Source organism: Gambusia affinis, linkage group LG23 (assembly GCF_019740435.1).
Source record: "Gambusia affinis linkage group LG23, SWU_Gaff_1.0, whole genome shotgun sequence".
In the NCBI taxonomy this organism is placed as follows: Eukaryota; Metazoa; Chordata; class Actinopteri; order Cyprinodontiformes; family Poeciliidae; genus Gambusia; species Gambusia affinis.
In genome coordinates, this window is record NC_057890.1 from 10,106,636 (window position 1) to 10,133,730 (window position 27,095).

A 27,095-nucleotide genomic window follows, 5' to 3' on the forward strand; every position below is an offset into this window, starting at 1 on the left:
CCTTTGAAAAACAGAAATATAAGTTTTACATTTACATAGAGACAATAAGGATCCATAAAATGAAATTAATGTTACAAGTAAATTTTTCTTGAAACTAGAAACTTGTAAGACAAGTGTAATCATTTCTAGTAGATCATTTATTTGTGAATTCATGTTACAAAATTTGAAAACGTTAGAAACTTGGTTTAATTTTTGTCCAGAACAAAAAGTAAAGGAGACAGAAACATGAACATGGAAAACTATATTATTTTGTGAATTTTTTCATTTTTTTCAAAAGAAGAAATCTTTCAGTACTTAAATAATGCACTGGGTATACATTTATATTTATTATGTGTACATCCTTTATCTTTTGATTAGTCATGAAACCATTTAATTTTAAAATTTTACTAATCAATATTCTCTTTCTCAACAATTGAAAGCCAATCAATAAAAAAAAAAAAAACAAGAACTGTTTTACTATTTGTTTGGTTACCAAACAGCTTTAAATTCTGATTGAACTACCATAGATGCATGTCTTCCATATTGGATGTACACGTAATTTTTATTTATTCTTTGTCAGTTTTGTAGACAAAAGTAAGTTCATCTGAAAGGTGTAAAGTGAAGGATAGCGTCGGGTCAAAAATCCCTCCATGGCTTTTCAAAACATTGGAATTAGTTTCTTTCGGTTTTATTTAGGTGTAAACCGAGGTGTCATTTGCGTAGAAATGAAATTGCATGACGTGTTTGATGATGCATGTAGAACGATACAGAGGGGAGCCAATTGAATATTCATGTGATACTACAACCGATTCTGGAAGTAGTGGGTTCACTTTGTGCTGTGAACCAACACAAAGTGGAATCAATCGCATACATAAGACTAATACTAATTTAAATTCCAATAAAATCTCCTAGTCTGTGTGCTGAATGGAGAACTGAGAGTTAGTATGGGAAGCATAGAGATAAAGCCATTAACAAGCAGGTTGTTTAAAACAGCTTTAGTGCTGATTTATTCTAAAACTAAAGAGAAGTACAGTACCTTCTGATGAAAGGATCCCCTTTCTCCCTTTCAAACAGGTCTAAGTACAATAAGTTGAATTAAAATGTTTTGGAAATTTTGTCAGAAACCCAGGGAACTGATTTATGAACTTAAATATAGTTAAATGTAGTTTATCAGTGCTACAAACGATTTTACACAGTCATATGGAGCATTCCATTTTTAGTCATAATGTGAAAATTCCGACTTCGGAGTCAGAAAAATCAAATGGCGAACCCCAAAAGTTGGACATATCGCTCTGAAAGTGGGAGAAACTGTGACTGTCTGTAGTCAGGGTGCATTACTTATGGAAAGTAAACCCTAAGACTATGTTCGTAAGAGATATGGCTACTTTGGTGCTGCTATGTTGAAATCCTAAGCTCTCCAACTAAGTATCCTCCGGTGTGATGTCGAACGCAGCTCCAATTTCCAACTTCTGAGGTAAATGGAACGCAGCAATATCTTCAAACAAGAGCCAACTTGTGAAAATTTGATTTCACAGGTTTACAAATTTGCAGTGACATTCACTTTACAGAGGACTAAATTGACATTTAATAGAGATGCTAACATTATGGAAACATGACAGTTACAGAAAACCATTAGACATTAAAATTCTTCACAGATCATATATAAAAGACTGTAGTTTTTGAACATATCTACAAAGTTAATCCAGCAAGTGGTGATGTAAGAGTTTGACATTTGAAAACAGAGAATTACAATTATCAAAATAGTTTGAGGTTTTTGCTTAAAAAATAAATATAAAGTTTGAATTTTATAATTACTTGTTTGCTTTACCCAGATTTTAAATATAATAAAACAAGGTAACATCACATTAGGGACAAAAATGCCTCACATATTTAGTGATTCAACTTAAAAAAATACTTAAGCTTGAATGAATCTCTATAATGTAGAGTCTTTAGAAAACTACTGGGGGCATCACATAGTGCAAGGAAAATCTCTCACGGCTCAGCAGTGTTAACGCGTTAAATAATGAACTGTGCGCGTCTGTGTGTGTGTCAGGCGACACTCTGCCCTTCACTGTCTCTCCTGTGCGTTGTGTCCCCTGAGCAGTGGTGCGAGAAGTCCAGAAAGATCCCGTCTGGTTCCTGCTCTGAGTCCAGAGACTCTGTGTTGTGGTCTGCCGTCATCTCTATGCTGGACGCCGAACTGGGACCAGAACTCGTGTCTTGTACAAGAACCTTGGAGGATGATGGAGAGTCAAACTCCAGTGAGCCAGTACAATGAGCGTCCTCAGCTGGATACGGCTCAGGGAGGATGCTGGGAGAGGGCTGCTGTGGTTTGAGAGGGTGGAGCATAGAGGGGCTGTCATTGTCCTGGAGCTGGAGGTCTTGACTGGATGTTAAAGTGTCTGAACAAACAGTTAAAGAGATTATGTTAGAAGCAGATGATTTTTTTGTTTCTGCTGAAAGAGAAACCTTAATAATAGGTGCTTCATAAAATATATTCACACCCATTGAAGTCTTTCCAAAATATATGATACTACAACACAGAGTAGCACAACAATGGAAGGTAAACGGTACATGATTTTCAACTACTTTCACAGCTAAAATCCAAAATGGTTGGCAAGCATTTGCATTGAGCTCACTTTACTCTGACACTCCTGAAAAAAATCCACAACCTATTCACTCAAAACCCAAATTGAGAATAATTTAATGAAATGCAGCTACTGAGTGAAGGACCCAGAAGCATGTTAGAGAAGATTAAATACAAATAGAGAAAGCAACACAGTTCAGGCATACATTTGCTGTAAAAAAACAGTCAGGTCATAAAACAGCTAGAAACTAGCGATCAAGCCCGAAATCTGGAATGAACTCAGACTTGAACCATCAGACACACATTAAAACAATTTAAAAGTCTATCACCTGAGGAATATTTACAAGATTAAAAGGACTAATGTCCCAGCAGGATCTTGGGAAACTCATCCATGTGTATCTTTATTCAAACTGATTACTGCAGTAGTGTCTTCACAGCTGCCTGAGGGTCTTCAAAGTCCCTCAGGCAGCTGCTTAAGTTGTCACTAAACATGGGAAAATAGAGCACATTACCCCAGTTCTAAAGTCCTTTCACTGGCTCGTTGTAGCTCAGATAACACACTTTAAAATATTTTTGATAGTATAAAAATCACTGAATGGTCTAGCACCAAAATGTATTAAAGATCTGTTGGCGTTGTATCAACCTTACAAACTTCTCGGGTCATCTGGTTCTAGTCTTTTCAGCATTCCCACTCAAAACCAAACATGGTGAAGCAGCATTCAGTTTTTATTCTCCTCTAACCTGGAACAAACTTCCAGAGAGTTGCAAAGCACAACGATCTACGCTACGTTGGAGTAGCGTAGATCTCCAACGCTACTCCAAAACAGTTCCAGCTGCACTTGCAACAACAGGTGGTTCTACAAAGTACTCAGACGGACCGCCACACAGTTCAGATTTCTTGCTTGTAAAGAAAGAGAAAGAAAGGAAAACGTAATTTTTCCTTTGCGATACAGAAGTTCTTTGTGTTGGTATAGACCATAATATCCCAATGAAGCACATTGGAGTTTGAGGTTTTTACGTGACAAAGTGTTGGTAGGTTCAAGGGATGTGATTGCTTCTGGGAAGCACAATAAAGAAAAAATAGACGGCTTCTGTTTGGTTTACCTGTCAGTGCAGCAGAGGTGGTAGACGATGTGGAGGAGTTTGAAACGCTGGTGTCATCAGTCATTCTGGCAGTGCATTTATTCATTGAACTGCTCTCCTCCATGCAAGATGACATCTCACAGACGGAGTGCCGTCTGATGCCCGCGCTGCCACCTGAGGATGAGTCCATGTCATGCTCAACAACAGGAGTCAGCATGGGAACGTTGTAGCTCTTAGAGCGGACCACTGGATTCTTCACAGTGGGAAAGTTGTGTGTTTTGGGAGCCCTTGAGTACTGCAACTTCTTTTCTACAGTGAATGAGGGAAATTAAGACATTTTGCAATACAGGATATATCGCACTGTGGAAAAGAGCAAAGAAACACAAAAATACCTAACAAGCAGGATGAGCAGTGCAAATTGGAGGATTCGTCTCTGGAGTATAAACCATGAGTCCCCAGATACGGAGAGACTACCTTCTGGATGAGAGACTCCAGACGAAGGTAGTCGTCTGTTACACCTTTGGATTCATGGGCTCCCTGGGTCAAAGACAAACAAAGCCAAGTCAGAAAATGTACAAAGCAATAAAACATTTCTAGGCAAAAGAATAAAGACTGAAATGTGACTTCCTGGGGTGTCGCACAATCTTCTTAAAAGAAAAAAAAGCACCGGAAATGTCTCTTGGGTCTTAGTTTAAAACATGACATTTATGTTTGAGCTGTACATTGTCCCTTTCTAAACAAAACTGATTAGTATGATTATAACAAAACCTGCAAAAACAATTCACGACTGAAGTCTTGACAGAACTTAACATTTTACAGATTTGTTTTAGCCAATATCAATCATCAGTAGTAATCATAATCAGAGACATTTTATTTTTTTAAAAAGCAACAGATAACTTTAACACCAAAGATAAAGATTAACTACCAGAGATGATATGACTAATGGTTTTATTTTTAGTCATAATAAATGTACTTCAATTAGTATAGTGCCCTCTTATGGAGAAAAGGAGACACTACAATTTAACTGGAAACATTGCAACCTCTGGGATGCTTGGCTCAATGAATGAATAAAACAAGCAAACAAATTTATTTTGTGGGACTTAGAAGCTTGGCCAAATAGTTAAGCAATGATATAAAGTTGATTCTGTTGCTGATTTTAAACAATAATCATAAAAAACATTGAAGGAATGGGACAAAAACTCTCGCACTTAAACCAGGCTGCCGCTACAGAACTGAACTCCCTGAGAAAATCAATCAAGTTTCTATACTCTGAATCACTGAGCTGCTGCTTGAAAACCACAAAGATCAAAACCACATGAGTAGAGCACATGTCAGTGAACTGGCGTCATGTGGTCTTAAAGAATAAAAAGAAAATTACCATCAGATGTGAACAAGGAGACGCAAAGACATCTTAAAACCACAATTAAACCTAAACCTTTTGTTTCCTTCCCTTCCTTTCTTCCATCCCTTGGTTTTACAGTAAAACAAAAAGGGATTAAGCAAAAATACACTCTACTTTCTATGTGTGTCAATTGTTCTGTCTGGATGCCTGTGACCTCTGTGTCTGAATGTAGAAGAAGCAGATTTGGGTCAATGAGTCACTACATGTTAACCCAAACACAAAGAGATACAGACACTCATACATGCACAAAGAACACAAGCACAGGAAATATTTAAAACTCAAACATGTTTAGTTGGCAATTGGTTGAATCCACCACAGCTAAAAGAACTTGGCAGGAATTGCATTGTTAAACACAAAACGGTAACTTCAAAAACAAAATTATTCACGCAAACCAGGGGGGAAAATAATTTATTACCGTACCTCCTCAGGGGCTGACCTTTTTGGTTAACTTTAACACTTACTACTATTTCACAATGGTAAGACTTAACATTGTAATACTCAAAGCTGACAAAATGAAGAAAAAAAAGTTACAATTTTCAGAAAGTAGCAGCTCATCAATTAGGGTTTGTATAGTCACTTCAGAAAACATCAGGCCAAATCTATTTATACTTTAGAAAACATTTTTAAAGTTCTTGCCAGAGGAAGGAAGCCGTAACAAATGTCTTTAAAGTCCCCAGAACAACTGGAGACGCACTAATGAATGACTGAACCAATTCAAACATTGACTTATCGGAGAACACAGTAACTAGATAAAGTAAACTCCACTTCTGCTGAAGAAACACAATCAAACCAGACTGTGTTATACTGCAAACAGCCAGAGGGAAAATATCAGAAAACTGGAAGCAACAACCTATAAATTTAACCATTTTAACAGCAAACTAACCACATAGTTAGCATTAGCTTTAAGCTAAAATCTAATTTCCAGTTTGCATTTTACCTGATGAAAAACAAAGGCCCTCTTTACAATTTTGTTGAAGAAATGCATTTCTTTTAAAGTCTTTCTGATGTTTCTTCTATGCATTTTACCCTAAAGCTCACTTTTCCTTTAGTCTTTTCTAGCTTTATTCTGAGAAACAACAGCGTTCTGCCATCTTCTGTGTTGCAGTGTTACCAATCTTTTAACATGCAACACAAGTTGTACTGATCATTGCATGACAATGAGCAGTTCAGTCAAAGGGGGTGGTGGTTCCCCTTGAGGATTAAAACAGAATGGGCAAATAGTTCAAGTTTTAGAATAAAGGCTCAGTAAGTAAAAAAAAAGAAAAAAAAGATTTTTATATAGTATTTGTAAACCTCCTTAGTACAACGTACTATTTGACAACTAAGAGTGTAAAGTAATAGCTTTATAAACTCTAATGTGAAAACAAATAGGTAAAACTTTATGAACAATTGCCTCCCAAGGGGGGAAAAGAAATTCCCAATAAAAATTCTTCTGAAGCAGTTTTCGGTGGAGTTGCTTCAGTTCCAAACTGGTTGTTCTTACTCAGCAAGCTGCCTCCCAGACCTCCAGAGTACCAACACCCTGCTTGACTAGGCACAATGTTCTTTTCCTGAAATGCAGAGCTACTTTAACAGCAGATGTAACACTTTTTTCTCATCAGTCATCAGCAATGGGAGATCTGAGACAGGCCTTTAAATTCTTGTTGTTCCAGAGTCTCTTATTGTTCAGCAAAGATACACCAACGTCAGTCCTCTAAAGGACTAGATAGATTAAATTCAGTTAATAGTTTGAGGAACTTCTACTCATATGTGTAAAGCACTTTAAAGGTGCAAAACCACAATAAAAAAACCACAAGTTCAACTCAAATACAGTGTCGAGTAAGCCACTTGTGACACCATAAAAGGAACATGCAAAATTGGCTTAAATTGTAACATTTAACCATAGAAATGTTTCCAAAAAGTTTCCAGTACATATGACTTAATTATGCAGCTTCATCTGCTTTTGAGGCAAAGCTCATTTAATGTTTTTCCTATATTATGCATATGAAGCAAAGGTCGGAAAAGCTAAGGCTTATGCTGACAGCTGTTCTGGTTTTGTGGAGTTGTCATTGCTTTAGTGTAAACATGGATAACTCCCTGCAGGGAGGGTGCAGAGGGGACTAAATGGTCATGGGAAGACAACTCCACTCCATGTTCACACTGAGATTAGTTCCTCTGAGATCTCTTTGAAAGAAAAAGAAAAACTCTCCCAGTGAACCCAGTGGTTCCCAAAGTGTGGGGGACGCTCCCTGGGGTAGATGAATGAAAAAAACAACAAAAAAACAGTTACACAAAAGTGTTTCACTGTAAAGATGGACTGTAGTGTGTTTTGTTGCAAACTGAAGTGTAAAATTTACTTCAGTGGAGTTTGAAAACAAAATATGTGTACAGGTTTATGTCTGGTTGAACGATGTGTGTGCCCAGTTGATTTATTTTCTTTTTTGGGGAGGATTTCATTGTAATTCCAGAAAATCTTTGGGAACCACTGCTCTAACGTCTGCCCTTTTTCTCAAAAATATAATTTAGTTCGCTTCTCCTTCTTGCACAGCTGAAACATATTTTAAAATAAGGTTTCACAAGGGTGGAAGAGACAAGGAAAGAAGATACCTGTAGTATCATCAGCATTTGAATGATGGAGGGGGGAACTCTGGCTCGAGGTCGAGACAATGCCTCATCCAGTTTCAGGTTGAGGGTGATGATGTTCCTGAAGTGGAGGAGAGCAAGTTGACGCACTGAAGGCTCCTTTCCCTATTCAAACAAGCAAAAGAAAAAAAAAACTTTTACAACAGTAAGGCTGTTATTAGAAGGGGGCATGTGCATGTGTGAAAATTTGCATGCCTGCACAGGGTAGAAGATGGCCTGCAGCATGGACAGAACATCACAGAAGAAGAAATCCCACGTGTCTGCCAAGGAGTCCAACAGCTTCTGACCTTGAACGGAACCAAAGTGACAAACGTGCAACAATGTAAGTTAGGCATCAAAAAAAGTAGAAGTATTTTTGCATGCTAAGTTTTTATTATTTTCTGCATGCACACTACATTATCTACTTTGAGATTGTGTGCTACACTCTGCTGCTCTATCACATAAAATCCCCCGAAAATACACAGAATATTGTGGTTTCAAAGTGACTAAGTGCAGAAAAATTCAAAGGACATGAACATATTTGCAAGACACTGTACCTCCCACTCCTACGTACATAATTTTACTTTTGGGCACTTTAGGCCTAGTCAGAACAATAGGTCTGTAGGTTTCTGTGGTTTGACTTATCCTAAATTTCTCACCATCTAGATGTGGTACTGACGTAAAAGGATCACTTCCTGCCTATGTTTCTGTGAAAACAGTGCTGAAAGCCACAGCTGGTCTCTTCTGAGTGTGAGATTTCTATCAGTTTAAAACTGCTTCAAATTTACTCTTCATATTATCCAGAAACAGAAGGAACAAGGGCCTTTTGTTTTATGTTGCTCCTGTCTTTCCAAAGTCTTTGAAGTAACTCTGTGTTTGTGTCGGGAAATGTCCTTCATTTAAGTTCACCAAGGAGAGATAAAGCCATACACTCCCAGTTCAAACTAATGGTTAACTCATGAGGTAAACTCAGCATCTGGCATTGTAGTCAATAATTATTTTCCCCTGCCAATCCTTATCTGAGACCAAACAAGATAAAACACTGTTCTTGGAGTTTTCCTGAAATGAATCAGGGCTACGGTGAATGTTGTTAATCAAAGAAGATATAGATGTCTTACGATGGAGACAACACTTCCAGAGAACTTTGTTTTCTAGGTATTTGTTCTGAAATTCTCCAGAAGTTATGCAAATGGTTAAAATCTTGACAGCTTTATTAATTAAAAGAAAACAATAAACCCTTGCTTCAAAAGGTTTAAAAGCAGGTCTTGCACCCAAATAAATTTGATTTGTTTAGGTGCAAACCTTCATAAATTATTCCTTCGTATTGATGAAAGTATAAGTTCTAAGTGAAACAATCTGCCAGTAGAACAAGACTTTTGAGCCAATAAAAAACTAAAACAACTTCAGTCATCAACGAAGGTGTGACGGCTGATTAAAAATTCACCAATTACATTCGCAAAGCTTTTTGAATGAATTTAAAAAATGGTGTCCAAGCTGAAGTTCACCCTTTCTTGAAGCTTTTCTTTATAATCTCTAAAAAATAAGTCTTTAGTGACTATTTTCAACAAACAATTGAGCCTAAAAATGTGTCAATTTCTAGAAGTCCATTTTTGTGTGTGTGTGTGTGTTTTTTTTAATTCAACCTCACCATCTTTAAATGTCATAACTCGCCAATCAAAAGGTGAAAGTGACAATATGACATCTATCCGTTCTGTGAACTCTACCAACTGCAATGCAGGTGCTTGAAGTTTTCAGAAGATAGAAATTTGGTCTATAGTTGAGGGAGTTCATTTCAATACATATTATCAGCAGTTCACAGTTATAATGTTAAAAAAAATAAATACATGCATGCTGAAAGTGCTGTTATTTTGCCCGACACATCATTATGTTCAACTAGAAGCGGTTTGCACCTTCATAGAAGCGAATCTTGTCCCTCAGTATCACCATGCCTTTGGTGAGGAGCTGATTCTGCAGGTACTCTGTGAAGAAGGAGCCCAGCTCAGTCTTCAGGAGCTGCCTATAAAACGCAGATACACAAGGGCTTATGAAGCATGAAGAGACACACACGCATCACTGGTTGGTTGTTATTTTAAAAACAAACCAGATGGAAAAGCAAACCGCAGTGTTTAAACAGCAACAGTTTCAGGAAATTAGGAGAGATGTCCACTTTGTGTTCAGGAGCTGAAGCTGGTTTAGCCCTGACAAATGGAGAACATGGGCTCATAGAGATAAATATGGTTGCTAAACTGCTGAACATGTGAAATCGCTGTTCAAACACTGCATATCTGGCGACTATAAAATCTTTATCGAAACTGTCATATGGCATAGTTATGGCCGTGTTTTGAAGCCTTACACAAGCATTCATAACCCAAAGACATCTTTGTATTTTCTCATCTTAAAACCACTAGTTTGATGTATTTTTGCTTCAACAAAAAGACCAATATCTAAAAAAAAATATACTGGAAGCTTATATTTCAACCTTCTCATTTTTAAACATCCAGCCATCCATTAGACAATGTTGAAGTATCCATCAACACCAAGCCATGCTTTTGGACTGTGGGAGGATTCCAGAGTTCACAGAGAAAACCCACATGTCCCCAGGGAGAGCATGCAAACTCCATTCAGAAAAAAACCACAGGCTGGGATCTGAACTCAGGACCTTCTTGTAATGATACCAACTGCACTGCTGTGAAGCCCCTCCTTTACTGGGATAGAGAGGTAGCATGAAAAGAGATCAAATGTTAAAGCTGTAATTGCTATAAACATGTTTAACTTGCCAGTCTTGTCGATGTTCATGAGGCCTTCACAAAACGGCTGCACTAATAATGAATTAAACTACAAGGAGCCTCTATTTACAAATTACTTGACACATCCAGGCAAATGGTGGCACTAGATTTTATTTAGGAATATACAAATAGTAAGGATTGTGTCACTTTCCTTCTAATTCACAATTATGTGCTACTCTCTGTTGATCAAGATCATAAAAACACACATTGAAGTTTCTAATCTTGTAAAAAGCTGATTCCAAGCTGTTTCCAAGAAGAACAGACGTTGCTCTGACTATTGTACCTGTATGTTAATGCTGTCAGAGAAAACCTGTTTGTATGTTTTAATATTTACATGACACAGTTTTGACAACACTATGTAAGCAGCCCTCAGGTACACTGAAAGTAAACAGCAGTGACCCCTGTGTAACCTTAACCTGTCTGCTCCCATCTGATCAAATAATCATAAGGTGTTTTTTTTTTCCAGTGGGAGCAACTACTGTTATCATGTATGTGCAAATGTCTGAATAAAGAGTTGAGGGCAACACCAATGTAATTCAGTAAATGTATGTTAAATAAAAATCAGGCACAATTAAAGAAGTGCAGCATGCTTGTGACAGAGGCTGTACCTGACGCCCTCATTCAGGGTGTAGAGCTCATTTTCTCCCAGGTCTTTCTTCTGGAAAACCGAGATCACCGCATTGTGGATGCTGAAGACAGCAAATAAAATAAAAAAAAATCACTTAGATCAATTACCACAAGCTGAAAAACCAGCTTGTGGTATCATCATACTTAAACGTTTGATGATACATTCAAGTATTATCAAACTGTTGCTGAGAAAATCACACCTGGCTGAAAAGTTTCCAACATCATAAACTTTTGAGGTTAGAGGTTGAGGTCCAACAATTCTCAGTATACGATGGAGAACAAATAATAACAAAAACAACAAGGCATGGAATATTTTAACATATTGCTTAGCTGCCTATACTTGCCTCTTTACTCCCTCTCTGCAAATAGAGCTTCACACATGTCAAAGTAAGAGTAAACATGACGAATATCAAATGTGCTGACCTGTTCCAGGTGGCGTTGGCACCAGCCCTCCTCTGCTGAGTCTCTTTGTTCCTCCCACACTCCTCTGACAGCCCCCCAGCTGTCCCTCCTTTCTCCCCACCTCCTGATGAACTTTTGGCCTGCGAGAGGTCGGTGAGGCTGGAGGATGAGCCGGTGCCCAGCCGCAGTTTGTTGTGGAGGCTCCTTGAGATCCAGCAGGAAGGAAACGAAAAACAGATAAATTTATGGACACGAGTAGCCACGGTTACAGACGGATTAGATTGCAAACTGACATAGTTGCCACGGATAAACCGTGACGAAGCAAAGACGGATTTTTTTGGTTGAGCGAAGTACTGTTTTTGGAGAAGTCGAGGTAGTGGTAGCATCGTGCTGAGTGCCTGTTTTGGTGTCAGCAGTCTGAGTGAAATCATGATTAGCTACTATTTCCAAACTCTTCAGTTTCTTTCTGCAAAAAATGAAACGATTGCCGAGAAAAATCTTTTGAAAAAAACTTACAGGTCTGTTGGTTAACCGATTAAAAGAAACTTTAGGAAGTTTACTATGCTCTATTTTTTTTTTTTAAAGAAAAGAGTCGACTACATTAAAAAGCTGGGAGGCAGCTTGGCAGTTATTAAAAGATGGTTGATACTGGAAACACAAGCTGACTTGTTTAAAACTCAAAGGACATCACATACAGAGGAATAAAAGAAATTAATCAAAACCTTTCGAAAATTATTCAAGAAGTTCAGAAGAAAGTACAGAGTGTGCAAAAAGAAGAAAGTTCAGTATCTTAAGTGGAACTTGAAAAGTGTGAGTCAGTGCATGACGATGAAAAAACATTTTCTTTGATTCGTATCGCGTAGAAACTATTAAACTGAAAAAACAACAACATTAAAATAAAAAACACAAATCCATCTTCTGCTCACACAAACATGATATGTACTTACTCATGCACATAAAAGAATATCAGATATCCCCACTCCATGGCTGGATGTGTGCGAGTCACACTAATCTGGATGGAAGCAGCGCCTCTGATTCCCCTTTTCCAGTTTTTAAAACTTCCCAGCTCTACTCGTCCCGACCCACTCTACCTCTCTAGGTCTCTGTCCCTTTGCCAGTCTGTGTCGGCTCGGTGGCCATGTGACCATGAGAGCTTTTGTGCTAGGCGAACAAAGCCACCCTTTGAGGTTCAAGGGCTGTCAAAGAGGGAGGGAAGAGTTTAAAGGTGACACGTTTCACTCCATCTATCTCTGTCCATCTGTGAGAAGAAAGAAGCTGGACTCAAGCTACTTTACTAAAGTCAGTTTTGATGTTAAAGGCTGTGGGTCGGTTTGCGTTTTAAAGGATGCGGCAACATTTTTAAAGGGTACAGATTGAACCCACTGACGTTTTCCACTATGGGATTCCAACAGATTCAAGTTCTATTTCATCCCTACTGACCGCGGTCATCCGGGATTCATAGAACTGTAGTTATGGTAGTAACTTTCGTTCTTTTAATGAGAAACTGACCTATATTTTTTCTGACCATATGCAGGAAAGTTAATGCCGCAAAACCTACCTGTTGCTGTGCACTGCCACTCAACTATTTGAAATATGTTTAAAGCAATTTTTCTCAGCTACAGGAAAGATGAATTCAGCTGTTTAGAAATATTTACATGAAAACATTTGCAAGCTTCTTTTTTTTTGCTACACATCTAGAAACATTTGTGACACAAGCGGCAATAAATAGTGAAGTTACAGCAAGCTATATAAAATGCAAGAATTTGAATAAGCATGTGGAGGAAAAGGAGAGAAGGTGTGTTGCTGGTCCGTCTAACAACCTGGGTCTTAGACCACATAAATAGGTCACTGTGGGAAACAGGAGCCGTGTGCATGTTTGGACGCAGACTAGACTCTGTAAACTATCCAAAGCTTCTCAAAAAAGATGGTTCGAAGTCATGCGTACAGCTACCATGACTTTGCACACTTCAGTTTTGTCAAGCTCGGAGAATAAATAGAAACCAAGACCAAAAATAAGCATGGAGTTGCTCTCGCTGTCTAGACATGTTATCTGAGCAAGGGAAGAAAGTGTCTTTTTCTGGTTTGCAAAAGACAAAAAGCTCTGATGTGAGCAGGAAGTGAAACATATCTGAGTTTTTGGCCCCTGTTCTGCACAGGAAGGCTGCAGTCTAATCGGCGAACAAAGGAAGAAGAAGAGTGAAAGCATGAATGAGGTCATCCAGGAATGCATGTGCATTAATGTGCATTATTGTGAGTCTTTGTGCGTCCACGAGGACAGAGACAGTGGGAGATGAGGTGAAGCTGAATTTGAATGTTTACCAAGGAGTGTGTTTGTGGTCTCACCTCCTAAATGATCCCTCTCGCTCCATGTTAGCCACGGCAGATGGCTAAAAACTGCTCTGCAACTGCAACCAGAGATCCAGCATCTGAAGGAAAGTGATCAGGCTTAAGGTACTCCTGCATGACATGTCACAAAAAAGGCACAGGTGTAAAAATATTCATACATTTGTTTTCATTCTAATCTGCAGAGAGAATGCACATGGCAGGTTGCAAGGTTCTCCAGTGCAGATCTTCCTCACGGGGCCACGACTGGCTAACAACACGCCGGATTCTAATCAAATTACAGTAAAGTGGTTGAGACGGACATTTGATCCTGCCACAAACTCAGATGCCCCCTGTTCGTTCGCACGCAGTCACACAGATAGAGTGGCACGTACATTTCAGACAAATCTAGGCAGGTGAAGCTGAGGTTTTTTTGCCCTTTACCATACACATATGGCTCCCTTTTTCTCAGGCCCCCAAAGTCTGTGTGACTACGTGTGAACCGCTTCACTGCTTTACTGTGGCTTTAGATGTTTGGCTGCAAAGCATGCAAGCAAGCAAAGTTTCAGTAGAGACCTCTGCGCTTTATAAGAGAAGGGTGTTGTGGGTGTAACCTGTATGGTGAAGCTGAGGTCAAGACTGAGGATGATTAGAGTCTGTTTATATGAAAACTGTTGTGTGTTTTCTCCAGTCTTGACCTGATGCCGGCACTTCGGTCCTTGCGAAAGCTATCTGAGGAGGTTGCTCATGCATATCTGATTTGTGGTTAAAATAATAAGTGAAGTGCATGTTTTTCAAACCTCTACACAAATAAAAATCTGAACAGTATTGTTTGTGCACTCCACAAATCTGGCCTTTATGGAAGAAAGCCACAAGAAGTCGTGGTTGTTATTTGCCAAGAGCCATGTAGGGGACAGAATGATGTGCTTTGGTCAGATCAGACCAAACCTCAATTTGCTGGCTTTGCTCATTAATGCTACCAGTTAGGAAAACCACTGCACATTATCCTGAACACAACATTTCAATTAGGAGAAAGATGGATTCGGCAGCAACATGTTTTATCAGAAGGGAAGTTAATCCGAATTTCTAGAAAATTAAACACTCCCAGAAGACAATCTGTTGCTGCAAAAATATTTTACACTTTCACCTTTCTGAGGTCTCCAGATTTGCAAGGGACTGACCACATATGAACAGCGCACTTTTCAGATCTTAATCAGTAAAACAAAGTGAATAACTTTTGTTTGTCCATATTGTATCCTCTAGTTGCAACATGACAAGTGGAAGGAGTATATACTTGTACAAAGACCTGCACTGCTGAAAATGAACACCCATAATCTGCTTCAACACACACACACACGCCCACCCTACACACACACACCATTCTACAGGCTGGCAGCCCAACAGGGAAATTATAACTCAGCACCAGACATGTGCTAAAATAAATGCCTGTGACTTGCAGGAGGTTGTTGTTTGTTTTACTGACATAAACCACAAGTTGGTGTTCCAGCTGTTAAAAAAAAAAGCAAACCATTGGTGTCTCTTTTTAAAATGACTATTCTGCTATTCTTCAGGACTGACAGCGTCTATATGAGGCAGCTATAGGGCTATACTAGAGTTTAAGCACAATGAATAACTATATCCGTACAGTGCTGAGAATGTCCCTCAGGAAAAGTCCAAATTACACTGTTGTGACAACTGGCATTTCAGGTTTAGGCGAAATGTTTTCATGCTCACTTCTCTGCCCACTTTAATGAGCTAAAGTAGCAAAATTAAGCCCAATATTACCTTCAGGGTTTCGATAGCCCCTCTAAATGCGCGTGAAAAGGTCCAGGACGTTCCGCCCGAAAAGCTCCGTTATAAAATTCTGAATCTCCGCGCGCGATCCACCGCGAGCTGTCAGCGGAGCTTTCACTGTCCGCAAGCGAGGAAGACAGGGAGGAAGTGAAACAAAAAAACAAAAAGAGCGAGCGAGAAACCCGAGAGGCGCGTGTGTGTGCGCGCTCGTGAGTTTTTTTTTTTTTTTTTACCCCTGTGGGAGAGATGGAGATGCAGATATGGTATAAATTAAGTCCACCCTCATTTTGTGTTAGAATCGGACGCACAACTAGATACAAGTGATCAACTAATGACACCCTTTAATATATTTTTAATCGAATTAACACACAGAACTGTAAAAAAAACAACAACAACAAAAAAAAAAAAAAACTAATCACACCCCAGGTTGTAAAATCATCATGCACCAGTGAGCTTAATTATTTGTAGTTAATAACTCCTCAGGATCTCACATAGTTGTTGAGGATGTTTAACCCACTCTTCTTGACGCCGTTTCAGTTGAGGTTTGTGGGCGCCAATTTCTCTGCAGCTCTCTAAATCTCACATTTGACACCAGAATACTGAAAAACTGTAAAACAAGCACGTATTTAAGGCGCTTGTGCTGAAATTTCTTGATTGAAATATGTCCCTCTGCAAAAAACAAACAACAAAAAAACAACAACAACAAATTGCTAAAAAAGAAACTTGTTGCCTTGGAAACATTTCAGCTCTAAAACTTTGGAAAATATTATAACTTTGCAGCTGATTTTCTAAATTGTATATTATTTTGTAAATGAACAAAACTGGATACTTTCTAAAATGTTTCTCTTAAATTTGAGAAATTTACTGATGGCGCGTTCAGTAAAAAATTAACATGCATCATCTACAACAGGAAAGTGTCTCAAACTCATCTCAGAACTCTCCAAAGTATCTCACAGCGTCCATCCTGAGGGTTTTGATTAAAATTGTGCAGTTATTGGCAGTATTAAAAAATAAATCAAAGGCCTGAACTACCCTACACAATCCATTCAGATAAATAAAATTGAAAATAAAAATTAAAAAAAATGCTGTCATACTGACGAGTGTAACATTTAGGGGAAAATGTAATCTTGCTTAGATATTAATGAAATGTGGCTAACTTCTGTGGATCGGGTTATATTTAACTTACTCCTCAGCAACAGAAATACTGACCTAGATTCTGGTATTTCGTTCAGAAGTGGAGGCCAGTAAACAAGTTTCATTTTATCCACTACAGTGAATGCGAACAGAAGGGAAAAAGTAAAGAAACATCACCTAGTAGATCAAATTTACTGTGTTTAATCCAGCAAAATGAGAATATGAGAATAAACTGTTTTGTTTAGTTTTTTTTAAGCAGGAAGACTGGCCGTCCTCTACCACTCGTTTGCATGAAGGGACATGACTGAGCATGCATGCATGCATGGCTCTAGTGTGTGTGTGTGTGTGTGTGGGGAGGCTTTCAGCAGAAAGATTAGCTCAATGCATTAACCACAGAGCTTGAGCTCACTGTCACACATCCCACAAACTGCATCTGCTTAGGCTGAACATGTTTCCAGCACCTCTGCTCCTCACCTACCAATAACGCATCGCACACCCAAAGGCTAAATGTTCCCTTCCCCCCTCGCGGATGTAATAAGGAACCTGTATATCGCGGTAAAGTGGACCGGTCAAGGACAGACTGTTTCAAAGTTTCTTGGTTCATTTATAGCCCTCACATGCACACACACACGCCTACACACACATAAAACCAAAGAACTTGGAAAACACAGTTTGCACATTACTCAGTGTTTCATCAACAGCAGCATCTGGCCTACACAACAATGTTCAGATAAAGACACAGTAGACACATTCACACAACATCTCAACCACCTCTGAGCTCTAAAAGTCTGAAGTAAATGAGTGCTGGCAGTTTCTCATGCAGTGTTTGCTTTAGGACATTTTCTACTCACAACCTCTAACGACCTGGACATGTGTTTGGACAATTTTATTTTCCACATTAAAGCGCAGGACCAACCTCTGTGCCCAAGACGACTTAATAACTATGACAAGCTACTTGGACACCCTCACCTCCTGGCCGCATAAGTAGTGAAAAGACGTTAAACCGGACCACAAAAAGAACAACTAATTGACACTGATGATTATTTATTTACTATGAGGTGAAAACAGAATTGCTCCGTCTTTTATCAGAGTCTTTTTATGATATGGTTTATGGCTGTCATTTCACAGATTTACTGCTCATTTTGAACCCTGGAACTTAACGAGCAAAGTCTTTAAAGTCTAGAGGGTTTTGGCTTGAATATGAACTAAAAGTGGTTGAAAGTTGTTCAGACCCAAAGGACAAAATTAGACAAAAACGTTTTACAAACAATTTTCTTACATACCAAGGAAAACTATTTATTCCTACATATCCTCAAGTTTGGTAAAGGAGATGAACTTTTGCTCTCTGTGTCAAAACGCCTCTTCAGTGACTAACTGCAGGAGTTTTTGCCGGATCACCCAGTCAGAACAGCTTCAGCTCTGAAATAAACTCTTAGACAAATGCATTCTATTGGATTGCTAACAATAATATTTGTTCTTAAACAGGTTCCAAAAGTGTCACAAATTTTGTTCCATGTTCCATGTTCCCATCTGATGTGCACATATTTATAAGAGATTCTAAAAACACTTAACAGAATACTGTTCATGTTTATGCAGTATGGGGTCTCATGTATATATAATTCTTCTGGATTCTACATGACTGTTTTTGTCATTGAGTGCATTTTCACACCATAATCTGGCTTGTTTAGCTACTTTTAAAATTTGTTTAAAGCACAATATTTGTAGTACGTAAACTTCTGGTTTTTTAAGAATGTGGTACACATTTCTTGACTAGAAGTAAACCCTGATATTTTTGACATTTAGCAAATAAGTGTTCTTAGATATCTCTTTCCACAAATACAGTCTGCAGACTTTCTTCAGCTCAATTTAGGCCTCTGTGCTATTAACTTGAAAAAAAAATAATAATAATAATGAAAAGATTCCCTCTGTGGCCAAAGAAAACAGCAGCAGGAGCTTGCGACTACTTCCATACGGTTCTGAGCAGACCTGCAGCTTCTGCTCACAAAGCTACATGATTACACTAAACACTGAGGCTGCAACAGCACAGAAACAGCAGGGAAAGCATGAGGTTGTCCTACAGAACTCATCAATCATTCTGTTCTGTTCTCTGAAGAAGGATATCCACTTTACAGAACGTAACATTTGCGGCTCATTAAAGTTAAAATCACCCTTTGGTATCAAAACATTTTCTGTAAACTCGGCACACACAAAAAAATAAAATGTTTGGCCTAAGTTGCCTTAGTTACCTCTCTCGCCTGGGTCTTTACTCTTGGAATGATTTTAACTCAAAATGGAGGTTTCAAGCTGGATCTAATAACAACTCCAACTGGTTTTCATCCTCACTGTGGGTAATAAGGCGCGATTCTGCTTCAGCTGCATCCAGGTCAGCTTTCTTCACATTTGGGATGTGGTTGAGAGCCTAAATGTTTCATTCAAGGGCAGCTGACAGAAAACCTGAAAAAACGCAGATAGAGCAAGTGAGATTGATTTTTTTTTCTCTTTTTATGTTTAAAGGTTCTGAATGCTTGGCAGAAAATTAGACAAAGGTCCATTACTGCCTCCGCACTCAGTTTTTCTGGACTGTGATATAAACTAGTGATGGTTATCAATACAAACCACCTTAAATGAGAACTAAGTTGAAGAGTGCTTAATTGTGTTTACTGTGTTTTGCAAAAGCAGTTTTCCACTTTATAAGCACAAATAAAAAATGAAGGTGCACATTTGTATTCAGTTCCTTTACTGCTATACTCCTAAATAAGATCCAGCCCAGAAGTCAGCTTATTAGTATATAGAGTCTGCATGTATGTAATTTAGTAAAAAAATTAATAAATAAAAATGTCCAATGATCAAACCTGCATTATTCCTCCTGTTTAACAGATGAACGGAACCAACAAAGCTTCGAAAGATGATGCCTTTACTTGCTTTGTTTAGTACAGGTAGTTTGAAGTTCAACTAATCAGATGTCTTTACATGAAATCTGAGTTTTTCTGTGCAATCAGTAAAGGTTATGAAAGACAGTTTCCTCTGTTTAGGCATTGAAAGTGGCATAAAATTGTTCTGAACGTTGAAATAAAAACATTGGCAGTCACAGGGGCTTCCATTACTGGTTTTGTTGATTCTGCATTAATTTTACACTAAAACTAAACATGAAACTTATTGGTTCCCAAGCAACCATATAAACATCTTGTGAATAAAGTAGAAGCTGGGAATCATCAGCTGAATTGTCGTCCACATCTGAAAACTCTTAAATTTTTAAATCTATTGTGCGAATCCTTATTGTGGAATGTAAACTCCCATTCAGTTTAAAGATTATTTTGTTTTTCCACAGTTCAGTTTTCATATCATAGCAGGAAAACAGCTCCATTGATTTTTTTTTTAATTATTATTGTTTTTGTGTTGCAGCAAGTCTCATTTTCCTTCCTCCTTTCCTTCCCCAGGCCTCCTGTTTTACTGGGCAGGCCAAGCCATTCCCATCGTCTCCATGGCGACAGATAGTAGGCAAAGTTTCACACCTCACAAAAATAAGTTTCCTGATTACATGCGAGACAAGCTATTTTATGATTCAGCAGGATGCGGATAGTGACTCAAAACGTAGCGGGTTATGAGGTGCAGTGAGGCAGCGCAGCCATGTGGAGAGTTACAGGTACTGCAACACCTAAGTTAGGATTGTAGAAGCCCATTTCTGGCTGTTAAAGGGAACAGAAATTGTACAATTATAAGCTTTAAAGTCATATTATGACGAATAAAATTATTGGCTTGAAAATTGACTATACTTATTAGAGCTAAGATAGGAAACTGTAAAACTCAGGTCAGAATGTACCTCAAAATATGAATATTGCTCGAACTTTTGACTTTCTAAATAATGAATCGAATCATGTAGAACGGCGAAACTTTCGGCTGCTTCCATTCACCACGCAGCTTTCTGATTATTTGTATGCAACTTGTATAAGTGTTCTGTTGACTGATGGTATCAAAGAAATAATTCTAGTCAAAATCGAAGGAAAAATTATGTCTTTATGCAAAGTGGCAAAGTTCTTTTTAACGAGATGCGTCTCAAATAGGCAGTCACCATTTTGTTTAGAAACAGACGCTGCAAAATAATACAGAATATGTTTTTAAAGTAAAAACAAATAGACATACCTGTAGCGCTTAAGCTCATTCCAATTGTGCATTTCTATATCACTGAGTACAAACAAACAAACAAAAAAAAAAAACTTATTTGGTAAAAATAAAAAAAACCAAGTTTTAATCTCTATTTTACTTGCTAAAAACCATGCAGATCAAGTCCAGTCCTGAGCTAACATTCTGCTCAAACACACCTGAATCAAATAAATGCCTCATTAGCGTGCCTCCAAAGAGCCGAAGAACATACTGATGGGAAAACCAGGTGTGTTGGAGCAGGGATGAATTTAAATGTTGCAAGATAGTAGTTTTAGATCAGCGATTGGACAACTGACGACGATAACCACATATCAGACAGAAAACCCAACAAATACCACAAGTCTCATCTCTTCCATTCATTTAAACAACTTTATTTATTAAGTTTTTACAAATAAAGTAACAAATTTCATTGTGTTGTAGCGCAAATCTTTTTTAATTCGAAGCTGGAACACTCTATACTGTAAGTGCAAAACATACCGCTCCAGGTGTCATTTTTTCCGGTTTCCGTCATTTGCTCAACCCCTTCTGTACGACGCTGAGCACAGTGCAGAAGAAGGAGCCCACAAGCTTTAAAACAGCTCGTAAAACAACTGAGACTTAAAAATTATAATAAAAAAGGACCAAGCTGATAAAGATGTCAAAACAAAAGAATGTTTAGGTAAGAGAAACTAATGCTACGATTGACAAAATGCTTTCTTGACACAAGGGGATAAAAGCAACGCTGCTAATGTTGTATTAAAGCGGCATTGGCTTTTAGTCCTACACTTTTATAGCTTCATGGCATAGGGTCACTTTAACTTTACTGCTCTGCACTGCAAGTACTTATTTAAATGGGGAACAAGTTAAATGTGGAAATAATTAGCAATACTTTTGCCTGGCAACTGGAGCAGCTCCAGCAATGAAATGCTGTTAAATCTGTTTTCTTCTGATGTTTTTCCGCCATTAAAAATAAATAAATAAATAAATAAAAAAGCACAAATGTCTGGTTCAGAGAGCATTCACAGTTTTAACATAAGAAAAAAAACGAAAAATGTTTTTGGGATGGGGAAAATATCACAATACAAACCACCAAATTTGCACAAGATATATTTGAAATGTTTAGAAAAAAAAAGGGCTTTAGAGTGATGTAACTCAAACTGAATACATTCCCCAGAAACAAAACCATCACTGTGCTTACACTTCCAAATTCCTAGACATTTTGGAGTAAAATTAGCTGAATTTCCATTTGTGCCGCCTCAAACGTATGCATCTAAAGAAATATTTACCTATTCTCAGTGGAAAAATGGCAAGAAACAAAAACTGTGACCCAAACTAGGGTGAAAAAAAATAAGCATCAAGCACTCAAAAATACTCCAAACTTACAGGACAGTAAGTTTGCTAACTAAAAACTCACTATCCTTTAGCATACTAAGAATAGAAATTGATTTTGTAAAGAATATGAGACTTTTAGCTGCTTCCATTCACTGCTACCACGTTTTACACAACCACTGCATCCCCAGTAACCAAATACAGCACATTCTGGTGAAATTAGGCATATCTGAAAATATTTTAGGAGGATTTTTAAAATCGATTTATCTTGAATTTGATTACAAATACTGTTTACACAGCTACATTAATGTAGCTAAACCCTTCCTTCTGAAATACAGTGCTGCATTTAGAAGAGTGAGATTTTCAGCTCCTTCTTCTGCATTTTACAGAACCCCTGTGCAGCTCATGTCAAACTATTCAGAGGAAAATTAAGGATGTCTTAAAATAAGATATATTTTTTATGCAAAACAACCTCAAGTGAAACTTTCGGTTCAGGTTAAGAAAGCAGTATGTTGCACTCAGAGTACAGAGTGGTCCAAGTTTCAGATACAATCTTTAACAACTTCCCTCCTTAAAAATGAAAAGACTCACAGCAACAGAAAACAACACTGGCGATTGACGGCTGCCTTTTCTAACCTTTAACAACTCGTGGATTGAACAGCGGCAGAGTGACGACAGATTTACCTTCCCATCTATTTCGTCCAACTAGAACAGCAGTCAAATATTTGCATTTTTTGCAGAAAGTAAACTCCTCGTTTATCACCGTCGCACCTTCAAGCGCATCCAACCATCGTCGGCTCAGGTAAAATCCAAACACATTCTGCCGCTTCCAACCGACAAGCTACAGGAAGGATGCAAGGCACTATAAGTTCCTCCGGTTTTAACCCGAGGCTCTAAGATTGAGGGGCAAAGACAGTGAAAATAAAAAGACAAAACAGTTTTTCTTTTCAAGTACATTAAAATGGACACCATTGGTTTATACATTCACATTCATCCAACAATACCAGGGTGGAAAGGGAGCAGAAGGGCGTGTTTAAAGTGTCTGACATATAAGTACTGTATTAAGAAAAAAATAGCTAGCTTTATTTTATTATCTAAATATCAACTATCCGGCCATTCGAACGCAGGAACGAGGTCGGTTTCCACTTTCAGTTCGATAAGTAATCAGAGAAGCTGATCAGCTATCAATAAGGCATTGGATTTTTTTAAAAATACAAGCTTGAATATGGATGCCAGGATGATTTTTTTTTTTTTTTTGAAAGAAATGTCACGAGGCATGGGCCTGTTACCGGATTCAAGGTTTTAGATAACATACAGTTTCAAAATGGGGAATAATCCTCTGTGATAATGTTTCTATGATTTAAAGTCCTTCAAGGGAAATGCCAAAGAAACTGTTGCAGCCTGAAAAAAATGCAAAACTTCTCCCTTGCATAATAAAAAGGAACAAAATCCCAATGTAAGCAGTTTCCAGCACAGTAAAATTTTAAAGTGTCAAAAATTGCTGAATTTTCTGCAATACTGTTGCAGTTTAGGTAATTTTAATAAGACAAAGTGCTATAGCAATCAGATTTATCTGGCTGTATACAAATTAGACAAACAGTTTCGCACCGTCTCCATCCACTGCAGCAAATTGCCATTTTACTGTAAGAAATGTCACTCTTTCCTTGCAACGAGGAGGAATAATTTGCTATTTTTTTCCAGTTAGAAACATAAATGCACAGTCTTTGAGGTTCCTGTCGCAAAATCACTTTCTCTGGTGCTTCGAAGCAACAAACTCTAGGAACGGCCTGATTTTGGTAGTTTTGAAAGTGCTTTGAGATTTGGACATTTTTGTTTAAAATTACCAGCCCGTGCCTGGTTTTGCATTCTTGTTTTCAAATTTTTGATGGAAAGCCATTGAACTGAAAAGGAAACAACTCGAACCGCTCTCTGAATGCTTTTTGTGACGCGTCGCCCTAAAAACTAATGTTGTCCAACAACATTTTTTTTTTTGCTAAGAATAAACAAGAATAATCACAGTGTCTCCACATCGTACAGCGATGTGCACGTAACAGGTCCGTTGACAGAACACGTTTTTTTTATTTATTATTATTTGTTTCTTCTTAAATAGAATAACATTAATATAGTAATTTACATTTGCAATTATTTCAACCCAAACGTTGAAAACAGCCTAGTCAGAAATGAGGCATACATCTGTGAGTCTAAGTCAGTTAAACTGCTGCCACGCCTTGTCTGTGTGCATGCATTTGCTTTTTTGTGAACGTCTTGTGCATTGTGTGTGTGTGTGTGTGTGTGTGTGGCGGCAGCGAGCAAAACAAACCCAACAAAACCAAAATAAACACCAAAATGGAATCATCATAAGCAGACATTCAGAGAAAAAAATAAAATAAAACTGTACAAGGACTCTGATATTATTCTGATAACAAGGCCACTTGTTTTTCTCAATTTGAGCTTTTTTCTTTTTGTTCCCCCCTTTCCTTCCTAAAAGGTTGCTGCTGTTATTGCTTCACACGGCGACACGGAAAGGTGAGCGGTGGGGTGAGAGGATGAGGCGGAGTCGTGACGAGGAGGAGGCATCTGGAGTGTAGAGGCAGCTGCTTGGCCCAAACGGTGAGCAGATGAGGCCCGTTTTCCTCCTCTTCCCCAACTTGTTAAATAATTGATCGGAGGGAGGAAAAAAAACCCAAAACAAAACCAACTGAGGTACAACTCCTTGATATGCACTGGTTTTGCGATATTTTTGTGTTGTTGTGCTTTTTAAGATCACACACACTGAACTCATACTTTTGTGTGCAAACGGCTGTATTTGCCCTGGTGCTTTGCTGGATTCACTCTGAGACTTTGTTTTAAAAAGAAAACAATTGCAAATATTTAAAAAAAAAAATTCTTCTAAACAATCATCTTAGAGGTGAATCTCAGTAAACTAACAAATCATTGGAAAGTTTGTTTACTTCAGTAGCTTAATTCAAACTGTGACACACAAGAGTTATATGGATTCATTACACACAGTGATGAATCTCAGGGTTTTGTTTCTTAATGTTGATAATTCTACACCACATGTGATAAAAATTCAGAACTCCGTTTCTCAGAAAATCAGAATATGATGTTCTTGACAGCGATCCAGCAGATTGTTTCTGAAGAATCTGGCTGGTAACAGAGTTCTGTATCAAACATATTAACGTCAGAAGTTCAGTGGAAGGAAAAACTGTGGTAACTTCTGATTGTGTGAGTCGCAACAAGGTCAAAACACTAGATTTTTTAAAATAAAAGTTATTGCTTTTTTGCTAATTTTGCTCTCATCATCTGTAACCCATAATCATAAAAAACAACAGGAATGAATCCTTCAGTTATATCACTCTGTGTGTAATGAATCTATTTGTCATTACTGAATTAACATACTGAAAAAAATGAACTTTTCAAAGACATCCCCATTTGCTGTGATGCACCCAACAAACACTGCACTTGATCAGAAACCTTTAAACAAAACATGCATTTCTTTTCCTTTCTGTTTGATCCTTTGGCTGGTTCTCACAACCCCACAGCAAGGAGGGCGCCTCACCTACACACTGCTAATATTTTGTTTTCCTGCTATGATTTTTATTTTCTCCACTCCAGTGCATCTCCTCTTTCTCTGGCTGCAAAACAAGCCGCCTTTCACTTGTCCAACTGGGCTATCCGTCAGTAAAACCGGCCCGGGCGCCCAGCCCCTACGTGGTCCTCATGTTCGGCCCCCCTGGGCTGCTCACTGACTTCTGCAAAGTGGTAGTGAGCAGGTAGGGGCCCTGTCCCGGTAGATGGCCCTGTGGAGGAGGGTAGGGCCCCAGAGGCTGGGAGGCGCTGACTAAGAGAGGCTGCGTTGGTGCTTGCTGCGGGTTCGTCATGCTGTGAGCCGGACCGCACCACTGGGCGGTGTAGGCGGCACTGGGGGCGTAGGGGATAAACTGGGGGGGCTGGAGTTGGGGCGGGGTAGAGGAGGCGGGAGGGTGGCAGAGGGAGCCTTTTCTGGCAGCCAGAGAGGTAGCGCTGGTGGGGTTTGCAGGGAGGTGGGCGGAGCCTCCGATGCTGCAGGGACACAGCTGGCTGGGAGCCGAGTACTTCCTGCCCAGACTGGCCGACTGGGTAACCTGCAGGCGGCGACGACAGCGTGGGTCAAGAAATCACATCTGTGCATTGAAAACGCATTCGTAGACCAAGAACATTTCTTCTCATTTTCACCAAAAACTTTAATAAATATGATCTGAACAACACAAAGCAACAGTTGGTCTAAAAAAATCACAATAAAACTTGCATTTAAAAACCCCCATTAAATTTAATGGCTAGAAGGGAGTTTTGCAGGAACGCTCATTAGTGTTAATCATTTATCACTGAAACCAGTTCAAGCTTTTTATCTTTAAATCTGAAGCACTAGAAAATGCATGTCACAATGTAAGAATGGAAATTTAAGCTGAGTTTTTTCCCATATATGCTGCAAAGCAAACGTGGACCAGATAAGCACAGGATCGAGTTTTCTACACAAATTTAAACTTCAGGTTTCAGGATCCAGAAGTTTTAATTCAGTAAAGTACAACATCTAATCAAGTTTATATCTTTATTCTAAGTATTGGACTGAAGTGAGCCAGCAATTGGTTTGGAAGCAGTAAATAAAAAGACGTTAATTCATATGTGATGTGTTTGGGGTATGTTACCTCATAACTGTGTCCCTGTGCTGGGGCCTGCTGCAGCTGCTGCTGTTTGGCACTCCTTTTACCCTACAATGATTAAATGCAAACTTTATTGAGTGTCATCAACAGCTTTAATACTGTGACTGCACAATATTCTTCACTATAGTGGTCTGTTTAGGTTTTTTCAAACTACCTGAAAGAGCCTAATACGTAAAAAAAAACCCTCAGTGACAGAGATAAACAAAGAT

General features: G+C 38.5%; 2 protein-coding genes across 27 annotated transcripts in view; both read right to left on the reverse strand.

Annotated features, from left to right (window-relative positions):
* Positions 1 to 381: 381 nt before the first annotated feature.
* Positions 382 to 21,084, reverse strand: LOC122826355 (proline-rich protein 5-like). 12 transcript variants are annotated; one of them, XM_044108104.1, is made up of 11 exons: positions 20,858 to 21,084; positions 18,964 to 19,171; positions 13,811 to 13,924; positions 11,489 to 11,671; positions 11,047 to 11,127; positions 9,563 to 9,669; positions 7,869 to 7,960; positions 7,638 to 7,778; positions 4,042 to 4,186; positions 3,671 to 3,823; positions 382 to 2,381 (listed from the first exon to the last, which is right to left on the reverse strand). In XM_044108104.1, exons 3-11 carry the CDS (start codon positions 13,834 to 13,836, stop codon positions 2,029 to 2,031), a joined length of 1,281 nt encoding a protein of 426 aa, XP_043964039.1. In that variant the 5' UTR covers positions 13,837 to 13,924; positions 18,964 to 19,171; positions 20,858 to 21,084; the 3' UTR covers positions 382 to 2,028. The 12 variants fall into 12 exon arrangements, with proteins under 12 accessions (XP_043964039.1, XP_043964038.1, XP_043964033.1 ...); XM_044108103.1 differs by having other exon boundaries at positions 11,489 to 11,680; XM_044108098.1 differs by having other exon boundaries at positions 3,671 to 3,958; positions 13,811 to 13,893; positions 20,858 to 21,082.
* A 140-nt stretch (positions 21,085 to 21,224) lies between these two features.
* wnk1b (WNK lysine deficient protein kinase 1b) overlaps positions 21,225 to 27,095 on the reverse strand; it is an 89,418-nt gene continuing 83,547 nt past the window's right edge. For 14 of the 15 annotated variants that reach the window (XM_044108107.1, XM_044108106.1, XM_044108115.1 and 11 more), the window contains 2 exons: positions 26,872 to 26,934; positions 21,225 to 26,310 (listed from right to left, as the gene is read on the reverse strand). In XM_044108107.1, the coding sequence (XP_043964042.1) occupies positions 25,894 to 26,310; positions 26,872 to 26,934 (480 nt within the window). In that variant the 3' untranslated portion in view covers positions 21,225 to 25,893. The remainder of the gene's footprint in view (positions 26,311 to 26,871; positions 26,935 to 27,095) is intronic. The other variant, XM_044108114.1, reaches the window with a different exon arrangement.